At 47.7% G+C, this 12,500-nt stretch overlaps 1 protein-coding gene across 4 annotated transcripts in view; it reads right to left on the reverse strand.

Moving 5' to 3' along the window:
* The window catches only part of LOC125031078 (ribosomal protein S6 kinase alpha-2-like), a 92,717-nt gene that overhangs the window by 37,560 nt on the left and 42,657 nt on the right, over window positions 1-12,500 (reverse strand). For 3 of the 4 annotated variants that reach the window (XM_047621551.1, XM_047621549.1, XM_047621550.1), the window contains exon 3: window positions 2,079-2,207. In XM_047621551.1, coding sequence (XP_047477507.1) covers window positions 2,079-2,207 — 129 coding nt within the window. Of the gene's footprint in view, window positions 1-2,078; window positions 2,208-4,349; window positions 4,823-12,500 lie in introns of those variants that run through there. The other variant, XM_047621552.1, reaches the window with a different exon arrangement.

Here is a 12,500-nt window from a genome sequence, read left to right on the forward strand (position 1 = left end):
GGTGAGGATGGTGATGGGGAGGATGGTGAGGATGGTGATGGGGAGGATGGTGAGGATGGTGATGGGGAGGATGGTGAGGGTGGTGATGGGGAGGATGGGGAGGATTGGGAGGATGGTGATGGGGAGGATGGGGAGGATGGTGAGGGTGGTGATGGGGAGGATTGGGAGGATGGTGATGGGGAGGATGGTGATGGGGAGGATGGGGAGGATGGTGATGGGGAGGATGGTGATGGGGAGGATGGTGATGGGGAGGATGTTGAGGGTGGTGAGGGTGGTGATGGGGAGGATTGGGAGGATGGTGATGGGGAGGATGGTGATGGGGAGGATGGGGAGGATGGTGAGGGTGGTGATGGGGAGGATGGGGAGGATTGGGAGGATGGTGATGGGGAGGATGGGGAGGATGGTGAGGGTGGTGATGGGGAGGATTGGGAGGATGGTGATGGGGAGGATGGTGATGGGGAGGATGGGGAGGATGGTGATGGGGAGGATGGTGATGGGGAGGATGGGGATGGGGAGGATGTTGAGGGTGGTGAGGGTGGTGATGGGGAGGATTGGGAGGATGGTGATGGGGAGGATGGTGATGGGGAGGATGGGGAGGATGGTGAGGGTGGTGATGGGGAGGATGGGGAGGATTGGGAGGATGGTGATGGGGAGGATGGGGAGGATGGTGAGGGTGGTGATGGGGAGGATTGGGAGGATGGTGATGGGGAGGATGGTGATGGGGAGGATGGGGAGGATGGTGATGGGGAGGATGGTGATGGGGAGGATGGGGATGGGGAGGATGTTGAGGGTGGTGATGGGGAGGATTGGGAGGATGGTGATGGGGAGGATGGTGATGGGGAGGATGGGGAGGATGGTGAGGGTGGTGATGGGGAGGATGGGGAGGGTGGGGAGGATGGGGATGGGGAGGATGGGGAGGATGGTGAGGGTGGTGATGGGGAGGATTGGGAGGATGGTGATGGGGAGGATGGTGATGGGGAGGATGGGGAGGATGGTGATGGGGAGGATGGTGATGGGGAGGATGGGGATGGGGAGGATGTTGAGGGTGGTGAGGGTGGTGATGGGGAGGATTGGGAGGATGGTGATGGGGAGGATGGTGATGGGGAGGATGGGGAGGATGGTGAGGGTGGTGATGGGGAGGATGGGGAGGATTGGGAGGATGGTGATGGGGAGGATGGGGAGGATGGTGAGGGTGGTGATGGGGAGGATTGGGAGGATTGGGAGGATGGTGATGGGGAGGATGGTGATGGGGAGGATGGTGAGGGTGGTGATGGGGAGGATTGGGAGGATGGTGATGGGGAGGATGGTGATGGGGAGGATGGTGTTGCTGGTGGTGGTGATGGTATTGGTGTTGTAGGTGGTGGTGGTGATGATGGTGATGGTATGATGATGGTGATGGTATGATGATGGTGATTGTATGATGATGATGATGATGAGGGTGGTGATCATGATGATGATGGTGGTGATGATGGTGATGGTGGTTATCATGATGAGGATGATGATGATGATGATGGTGATCATGATGAGGATGATGATGATGATGGTGATGATGATGATGATAGTGGTGATGGTGGTGATCATGATGATGATGATGATGATGGTGATGATGATGATGATGATGGTGATGATGATGATGATGATGGTGATCATGATGAGGATGATGGTGGTGATGATGATGATGATGGTGATGATGATGATGATGATGGTGATCATGATGAGGATGATGGTGGTGATGATGGTAACGACCAAAGTGACGTAGGCACTGATGGTGATAAACGGACGTTGTTGGTGGCGGGGAACATGAAGCAGACACAGAAGACGTCGCTAGTGATGCTAAGGATCAGAAGGGTGTGCCTGGGATGAAGATCAGGGTAAGGGCATGGGTAAGGGCATGGGTAAGGGCATGGGTAAGGGTGAAGATGAGGTTCAGACTAAGGACAAGGGTGACAGTGAAGATTAGCAAGACCACAATGAAGAAGAAAAAGGAAAAGAAAGAGAAAGAAACCTTTAAACAACCCTTAAACAACCCCAACCAACCCTTAAACAAGCCTTAAACAGCCCACTCAACAGCAACTTACCTTCCCGAAGGACCCCTGGCCGAGCACCTTGAGGAGTTCGAACTGGCTGGGGTCGGCCTTGTCGTGGCCCTCGGGGACCACCTCGCACAGCTCGATCTCGTGGGTGCCATTGTAGTCGCCATCCGCTTCCTGTGGGCGGAAAGAGAGAGGGAGGGGCGTGAGTATAGTTGTAATTATAATAACAATAATAATAATGACAATAGTACTACTACTACTATGTCTGCTACTACTACTACTAATAATAAATAATAATAATAATAATACGAAGAACTACAGCAATACTAAAAGCAGAAAAAAAACCCAATGCACAAACTAGATTTCTTAAAAAAATGTGAGTTTCGAAATCCTACTGAACTTCATCTTCAGGACTGAGTGTGTTACCATTCAGTAAAAAGAAAAAAAAGAAAATAAATAATAATAACAATAAAAAATAATAAAATAATAATATTGCAACTTGTTATAATTATTATATCAACTTTTTGTTACTTGTATTATAACTATTACTACTATAACAACAACAACTACTACTAATACTACTACTATCATTATAATTAATAATAACATAATACAAATCTATAAACAAATATAAAATGCATAAACGTATAAGGATTCCTGCAGAATTGTGCGAGATGTAAAAATGGCGAGTTTGGAAAAGGCTCCCATTATTATGGAACCCAGTGCACATGCACACGCATGCATGCGCACACACGCACACGCACACGCACACTCACGTATCTCCTGTATGTATGTATGTATATAGACACACATACTCCTATTACATATGCAGCATCTAGCTGAAGGATGGCTTAATAATAGTAATAGCCGCCTAAGGAGCGCCGGGTCGGGTCCTGCATGGCGATCCGCGCGACCTTGCACCAAATGCTACTAAGGACACCTGCGGAAGGCGAGCGCTCGTCGTGTACAAACTCTCGCTTAGTTGAATCCGGTCTTCGGCATGACCGTCCGTAAGCACGTTTTTATGAAGAGCAATAACGCCAAAAAGTGGGATCATATTGCGTATGTGTCTGCCTGTCTGTCTCTGTCTGTCTGTCCCTCTGTCTCTCTCTGTCTGTGATTGCAGCAAGCAAACGGTCAGGCAATTGATTATTATCGTGGCATCACCTTATCTCGTGGGAATGACAACGACGTGCCTGCTCTGCGTGTGTAACAAGTGCCGTGTCTATATTCACATAGAGAGATACACCCCACATCCTTTCCTCTTCTCCCTTCCCCCAATCTACCTTTCTGCTTGCTTGCCTGCTTGCCCCCCCCCCCTTCCTTTTTTGGTCCTCTGTCTGCCATCCGACCCTCTCCCTTTCTGCCCTCCTTTCTATTTATCCATTTTTTTCTGCCTTTCATCTACCTGTGTTTTCTGTACGAGTGATTTCGTTCTCTACAGGGTCTTCTTAACAGCGTTATACCTTTGCACCCACTGACCCATGGTGACATTTAAGAATAGTTGATTTTCTGGTCTTTATCGCTAACATTATTATACTTCATTAAATATTAATATCACCATCCTCATCATTATAATAACTATTAACTTTGTTATTAGTATTATATTTTTTATAAATAAATTGTTATCATTGTTGTATTACCATTGTCAATATCATCAAAATTGCTATAATTGTTAATATTATTACCATTGTTATTATGATCATAGTATAATTACTATTAGCATCATCATAATCATAATTGTAGTATCAAACATGTCATTCTCACCATTACTACTACTGTTATGAAGATGCTACAACTATGTTCACCAGTGACATTTTCTCTTGACAAAGGAAATAAGATATTCAAAGGTGACAAATACGTAAATGTGCGCGCACATAAGGCTCTCGCTATCAGAGGCAAATAAATGCCGGTGGTCTCAGAATTACATTTTGTGTTTAGCGCCTTCGAAAGTTCTAGGCTTCGGTAAAAAAAAAAAAAATAATAATAATAATAATAACCCATGTTCTTTTTCCTGATTCAAACGGACAGACGCTGACAAATCGCAAGTACTGACGTAACGAGGTATATTCTGACCTCTGAACTAGACGGTGGGACACGAGACGACGATCAGATTAACTCAAAAACAGGTCTAATTCCTCTAGAGTAAAATCTTCACGAAATTAAACCCTAACAACGGTCGGATTTGAGCGGACTCATTTGAATGTCTGCCATGCACCCCGCCGAACGAGTCAACAGGTGTCCGTCATGAACCGGAGACCCGGGCCAATCATCCTTTGCGCTGCAAGGGAAGGGCGTGGGGGGCTGGGGGAGTACCTGCAGCTTGGTGTACGGTAAGGAGGACGGCTCCTCCTCCTCGCGCAGGAGCGGCGTGGCCTCCTGGAACGAGAAGCCTTGCTGGTCGTCCAGCTTCGACATGGCTTCCCCCAGCTCTCGCGAGAAGTCTGCCATGGTCTTGGGCGGCGCCGTCTGGCGCCCGGGAGGCTTTTCCGGCACCTTCATTGGCGGCGGAGCGTTCCCTGCGCCGGTGTCGCCGTCGCCGCCTGCAGCGGCACTCCGGGCCTTCTGCGTCCGAGCCTTGGGAGGTGGGCCCGCGGGGGCGAGCGAGGAAGCCGCCTCCACGCGCGGACTCGCCGCCCTTGCAGCGCTCATGGTGCCTGCATCGTCAGTTCCCTCGGCCTCCTCGGCCTCCTCGCCCTCCTCGCTCTCCGAGGGCTGCGCACTCTCCCTCTCACCCGGAGGACTCCGCTCGCCCGAGGGCGAACCCGAAGGGGAGAACGGAGTGCCTATGGGGGAGAAGGGAGTGCCCGCGGGCGCTGCCGGAGTCCCTGGGGGAGAGAATGGCGTGCCCAAAGGCGCCGTCGGAGTGCCCGACGGGGAGTACGGCGTGCAGATCGGGGACACCGAGGTGCTCGAGGCGGCACTGAGCAGGGGCGTGAGCGAGAGCCTGGACGCGGGAGGGCTGGGAGGGCTGTCTCCGGGCGTAGCCAGCGTTGCAGTCGCACTTGCCTCGGCTCAACGGCGCCTCCGCGAGCAGCCTTGCATTCCGCCAGGGATCCACACTAAGCTTAGTATTCTGCTTTCCTGAGCACCACTGCCACTTGGTGTGACGCGCGCATGCACATGACACTTCACTACTGGCTTCCTGCGCCAACGGTCCTCTTCTGGCCAAAGGGATTTCTGCAAATCGCATCACATCGCAACCGGTTCGCAGACCGCTTGCGCTTCGCACTACCTCGGCCACCCACGCGCACACGCAGACCAAGAGACAGCGGGCCACTGAGCGCTCCGCCCGTGTCACCAGCCCTGGCACCCAGCTGGAGGCCGCCCAGACCCCGGCGACGCACACGGAGGCTGGGTGAGGTTGGGTCAAGTTGGGTTCACGTGAGACCCTCCCGCTGCGTTCGTCGGGCTTCCCTTACACCCCCAACCCCAGCCACAACCCCGCAGGCGCTCGGAATGGCCTACAAACATGCTCCCTTTCTGGCCCCTCCATGCCCCCGCCCCTCACGCTGCTAAGCATCAGCTGACTTGATCAAAACAAATGCTGCAACAACTGGATCTCGGCGTCCGTTGGCGTTCAGGAGCTACACCTCGCAGCGAATACTCCCTGTGTTTTTCGTCTTACTTACACACACACACACACACACACACACACACACACACACACACACACACACACACACACACACACACACACACAAACACACACACACATATATAATAAATGTATGTGTGTATGTGTGTGTATGTATACATACATACATGTGTGTGACTAATCACTTTCTATCGCAAGTTTTCTGCATGTCATTAGTCACATCAACAAAATCAGAGATTCAATAACAAAGGATGCAAATATAAATAAAGCAGTAGTCAATACAAAGATAGAACATATGCACACGCATAAACACACACACACACACACACACACACACACACACACACACACACACACACACACACACACACACACACACACACACACACACACACACACACCGTTTTCTACCATGTAGGTCAACGCAGGTCACACCCACCAACGAGCGCAAAACACATGCTAACACGTTTCCCAACATCAGGAGACGAGGGCCTGCGATTTCACCATCTCTAACATCATCATCACCACCAACAACAACACCATCACCACCACCACCATCATCAATCCCATCACCACCACCATCACCACCATCATCCTGAACGAAGAACCACAAGAAAAACAAACGACATTGATGGTGAAGATGAAGTTAATAACGGCGATGGCGATGGCGATGACGATGACAACAACGGTGGTGATGACGGCGAAGACAAGGATTTACAGTGACGATGGCGGAGGCTAAAGAAAATGCCAATAAAAACAGGTTTCACTGCCACTACTACAACTTGCTCCCGCTGACCAAGTGGGTTAGGCTAGGAAGTGTGTCACCGTTGCCTCTGTGTGTGTGTGTGTGTGTGTGTGTGTGTGTGTGTGTGTGTGTGTGTGTGTGTGTGTGTGTGTGTGTGTGTGTGTGTGTGTGTGTGTGTGTGTGTGTGTGTGAGAGGGAGCGATAGAGGGGGAAGGGACGGGGGATGGGGGGGGGGAGAGGGAGAGAGAGAGAGAGAGAGAGAGAGAGAGAGAGAGAGAGAGAGAGAGAGAGAGAGAGAGAGAGAGAGAGAGAGAGAGAGAGAGAGAGAGAGAGAGAGAAGAGAAAGTAAGGAGGGAAAAAGCAGAGGACAAACAACGGACCAAGAGAGAGATAGAAAGAAGCATAAAAAACGAGGAAAGAAGCTGCCCGAAGGAGGGAGAAAGGAGGAGGGCGAATGAAGGGCTTCGCCACCAAATCCAGTTAAGTGACATGCATTACCGTGACACGCGCTCTGCCACCGCGACAAGATATGAGACTGACACGACACCTCACTTATCCCTGACCTTATAAGGCGTTAATAAAGGTACGATTTAATGCTGATGAGATTTTCTTGTCGCTTTTCGTCAATCTTATCCAGGAGGGAACGATATAGAATGCTCGTCACTACTACACCATAAAAGTCTCTCCTTCGAATTGTTGCGTTTTCTATCGTTGACAAGTCCGTTTTCTACGATGGTAGTGCCACTGTTGACTATAACTATGCTAGAAAATTGAATTGTTGCGGCATGACATCTGTCCGACTGAATCATGTTTTTTTTTTTATCACTTCTAGCAGAAACACACAAAGTCGCTTTTCGTTTTCCCTTTGGGATTTATTTCTTATTACCCGAGTCAGACTAAACAGATAGAACAGCATCGTTAAAAGACATTTACTCTACCCAAATAATAACGTTATTTTCGACAATATCATATCCGCATCTAACATAAAACGTAATAAAAAAAATTCTTCTTGCCATTTATATTTACAAGTAAAATGAACAAGTCCCCCCTTACCTCTAACACAGCAGGAATTGCCGAAAGAAAACGACGCCGAAAAAGAAAACTTTTCCTCTTGAAAGGTAGACTTGTAATGTACGCATTTCAGCGAATGTATCTTGGGAGGGGACACTGTAAAATATCTATTTCCTTCTTTAAAAAGAATCGGATACATAATTTAATGATTACAGAAAACTTTCAGCAAAAGCAAAACGAAAGAGAATAAATAATAGTAATAATTCCCTAAGTTACTACCTTCTCCAGGTGTATATATACTTGTATACATCTATTCACTACCAGTGAAATTCGCCCAAAATAACTTTGAATTCCCAAAACAGATTCACAAACCTCGCCAAAAACGCGAAAGAAATCCGTAACTATTCCGCCAAAGTTGTATCACCCATCAGCTTTTGTTATTAGAAAACAACCGAACGAATATAAACGGGTGAAAAAAAATGCCATGTCAAATTTACGCCAGTTAGCCGAAGTCGGAGGCAAAAATTTGGGTCAAGACGAAGTTTGTTATGGAAAAAAAAAAAAAAAAAACGGAGAAAAATACCACTCAGCGTTTTTCTCGTTCATGTCAAGTCATTTACGGGCATTTTTTTTCGTCACTGCAAAGAGAGAGAGAGGGGGGGGGGGGGGAGATGGAGGCAACTAAAATTTTAATGGGACAGTTACTTAACAGGTGGACAAAGGAGGAAACTGCACGAGGACAATAGAGAACGCAATGGGTGGATGGCAAAGGCAGAAATTTCCGTTTTTTCGTATCGTAGATGAGGTAATTGGCTTTAAGAGGGTGGATGGTGAGTGGGAAATCATCTGGGTGAATATGTAAATGCATTTTACCAACCGAGTGAGTAAAATAATGAAAAAAAAACACAGACAGAGTCAGACAGACATACACACACACACACACACACACACACACACACACACACACACACACACACACACACACACACACACACACACACACACACACACACACTACAAAAAATGCATATATACAAAAACACATTCATACATACATGGATACATACAAACTTGTATACACGGCTGTGATACGATGGACGGGTCGGCATGCTAGGGCATCAGGTGTGCTACGAATAATTATCCCCAACTAGGTCACTCTTTGTTTTCTCATTCTCATTCTCATTCTTTCCTTGTTCTTGTTCTTGTTATTGCTACTTCTCATTCTTTTGTTCTTGTTCCTTCTTTTCCTCCTCTTTCTCTGTCTCTCTCTTTTTCTTTCTCCTCCTTTTCTTTCTCTTTCCTTTCTTCCTTTCTTCCTCATTCTTCCTCCCTCTTCTTCCTCATTCTTCCTCCCTCTTCCTCCTCATTCTTCCTCCCTCTCCCTCTTCTTCTTCTTCTTCTTCTTCTTCTTCTTCTTCTTCTTCTTCTTCTTCTTCTTCTTCTTCTTCTTCTTCTTCTTCTTCTTCTTCTTCTTCTTCTTCTTCTTCTTCTTCTTCTTCTTCTTCTTCTTCTTCTTCTTCTTCTTCTTCTTCTTCTTTTCCCTTTTTCTTCCTCCTCCTCCTCCTTCCTCCTCTTCCTTCTTCTTCCTCCTCCTTCTTCTTCCTCCTCCTTCTTCTTCCTCCTCCTCCTCCTTCTTCCTCCTCCTCCTCCTTCTTCCTCCTTCCTCCTCCTCCTTCTTCCTCCTTCCTCCTCCTCCTTCTTCCTCCTCCTCTTCTTCCTCCTCTTCATCCTCCTCTCATCCTCCTCTTCATCCTCCTCTTCATCCTCCTCTTCATCCTCCTCTTCATCCTCCTCTTCATCCTCCTCTTCATCCTCCTCTTCATCCTCCTCCTCCTGTCCTCCAAGCAGCCATGCGTTCCACTGGTCACTGCGTAGCGCTCCAAACCGCACACGTTCGACGGAAGGCCAGCAGCGCAATACTTGCCTTCTTCGTAACGCGCAAAAAAAAACGCTACGGTCCCGGGAGGTGGATTGCCTAGTAGACGATGCGTATATTGTTTACAAACACAGATAATGTAGAATATCGAGGCATATATTTCAGTGTGGATTCTGCCATGTGACCTTTTATTTTAGGATCAATGTAATGCTAGTGGGCAGCTCTTGACATGTATTTTATTACATATTCAGCTAAGTAAAGGATGTTAAACGCGATGAAACAGGAGAGCATGTTGCTCGTCTCGTAAGCCTAGATGCTGGACTATTAATAGAAAAGATGTTAAGATAAAAAATAAAAATAAAAGCATAAATAAGAGGCATAGTAAATGTGTTAAAAGAGAAAATTCAAAACACAGGCAGCTTGTGTGGGTCACTGTTTACATTTGAGCGTCACTGTTCGAGAGTACTCGCTGTGGCGCACAAAAGTATTCCGTATCCCTTTTCCTCTTTTATTTCTAGTTCTAGTTCTATTTCGCCCTCTGCTTTACCTTTATCTTTGTTCATTTTCGTTTCTTTTTTTTTTCTTTAATACAAGAAAGAAATCAGGATATTAACAGAGATGAGGGGGGGGGGGTCAAAGGAGTACGACACAGGGAAATAAACCCCAAACGGGAATGAGGGGGAAAAAAGGAAAAGATATTTACATTCATCAAAACCTCGTTTCACAGAGCGAGGAACAGACCGGGATCCGTCGACTGACCCCGATTCGCCAAGAAATTGGGCCAAGGACGCACGTTTTTTGCCATCCTCTTTCTCCTTCCCATCTTTCTTTGTCTCCTCCTCCCCTATCTTCTCACGCGCGGACCCAAATCTAAGGACGTTTCCCTTTAGCGGCGAAGCAACTGTTGATTCCCAGTGACCCCTTTCCTCTTCTATGTGTATTTGCTTGTTTGTTTGTTTTGAATTGATGGTAAACGGAGTCTCTGTCTCTCTTTTTACTTAATATCTCTGTCTCTGAGTCTTTGTGTCTCTGCCCTGTGCCTTTGTCTCTTGTCTCTCCCTCATACATTAATTTCGCAGATGACTGACCTATTCATCAATCTCTCATCATGTTCAACATTTTTATCGCCCATCCATTTCTTGTTGATGCTGCCATTCCTTCACCACTTCCTTACTAATTTCGTTATTTACCCCTCATTTAAAATCATAACCGCAATCACTCCCTCGCGTTCTCTCAATAGAAAAAATTCTTCCCTCTCCCCCCACCACCCCACCCCACTCCCCCCACGCACCAATTTTCCCCATTCATTCCTTCACCCACTAAATCGCCTACAGCAGGTGTGTCGAGTACCACAGGTGCGACCGTCTCGCCGCCTCGTCACCCCTACTCCTACCCCCTCCCCTCTCCTACCCCCTCCCCTCTCCTACCCCCTCCCCTTTCCTAAGCTACCTCCATCTCTTCCCTTACCCCCACCTTACCTTAATCCCTGTCCCCATCCTACCCTAATCCCTAGCCCCTTCCATCCTACCTCACTCCACTCTTCCTACCCTACCGTTAACCCGCTCTCTTCCTAACCTACTCTATCCCTACCCTACCTTATACCTCCCCCCTATTCCTATCCTATCCCTACCCTACCTTATACCCCCTACTTTTCCTATCCTATCCGTACCCTGCCCTATCACTCCCTACCCCTACCCCCTTCCTTCCAGCCATATCCTCTACCTTCTTTCCCTACCCCTTCCCCCCTCCCCCTTCCCCTACGCTGTCCCCTTCCCCTACGCTGTCCCCTTCCCCCTCCCCTTCCCCTACGCTGCCCCCTCCCCCTTCCCTTACGCTGTCCCCTTCCCCCTCCCCGTCCCCCCTCCCCCTTCCCCTACGCTGTCCCCTTCCCCCTCCCCTTCCCCTACGCTGCCCCCTTCCACCAGGCACTTTTTGGACACCTGCTGCCCCTTGCACCCAGGTGGCGGGGTTGGAAGCGTGAGTGCGGTATTTGCTCTTCATTTATTTTTTTTATCTTATTTATTGTTTACTACTGTTTTCCTTATTTTTCTCTTCGCTGTTGCTAGCTGCTGTTGATGTTGATGCGCTAATGATGAGGATGGGGATAATGATAAGGATAATAATAATGTGAATAAGAGTAAGAACAGCAACAACTACAACAACAACAACAACAACAACAACAACAATATATATAATAATAATAATAATAATAATAATAATAATTAATAATAATAATAATAATAATAATAATAATAATAATAATAATAATAATAATAATAATAATAATAATAATAATAATAATAATAATAATAATAATATGATGATGATGATGATGATGATGATGATGATGATGATGATGATGATGATGATGATGATGATGATGATAGTAGTGGTGTTATCATAATAATCCGCATTGATATTCACGCTACCACTCCTACTCTAACATAACATGTATACTTCTCTAAAGCAAACTCCCCCCCCCCCCCAAAAAAAAAAAAGTAACGATCCCGAAACCATTAAAAAAAACATTAATCAAAAATATTTCTAAAAACGAGGCAAAAAAAAAAAACGCTCATTGAAATCTGAAACACTAAATTAGAAATGGAATCCTCCTGAACACTTGCGGCGTTTGCAAGAATTTACCAGGGCAAAGGGGGGGGGGGGTGCAAGTGAAGGGGAAGGAGAGGGGGAGGAGGAAGGGGAAGGAGAGGGGGAGGAGGAAGGGGAAGGAGAGGGGGAGGAGGAAGGGGGAGGAGATGGGAAGGAGAGGGGGAGGAGGATGGGGAATGGAGGAGGAAAGGAAGAGGAAGGGGAATAGAAGAGGAGAGGACGTGGAAGAGGAAGGAGAGGAGGAAGGGAAATGGAGGAGGAGAGGGGGAAGGGCAAGGGAAGAGGAAGGGGAAGGGGAAGGGGAAGGGGAAGGGGAAGGGGAAGGGAAAGGCAAGGGAAGGGGGAGGGGAAGGGCAAGGGATGGGGAAGGGGAAAGGCAAGGGAAGGGGAAGGGCAAGGGAAGACGAATGAAGGAAGAGAGGAAGGGGAAGAGGAAGGGAGGGGAGGGAAAGACCATGAAAAGTGGAGAAGCGAAGAACGACGAAGAAGGGAAAAGTGAGAGAGAAGAGGGGAGGACAAGACGGGAAGATGAAATGACCACAGATGATGAGGAATAGGAGGGAAAAAAAACCAGGATGATGGGGAATGACGATGGCAGAAGGGGAGGGGGGGGGTTAGGATGGGGGA

The sequence above is a fragment of the Penaeus chinensis genome, chromosome 12 (genome assembly GCF_019202785.1).
Source record: "Penaeus chinensis breed Huanghai No. 1 chromosome 12, ASM1920278v2, whole genome shotgun sequence".
Taxonomy (NCBI): Eukaryota; Metazoa; Arthropoda; class Malacostraca; order Decapoda; family Penaeidae; genus Penaeus; species Penaeus chinensis.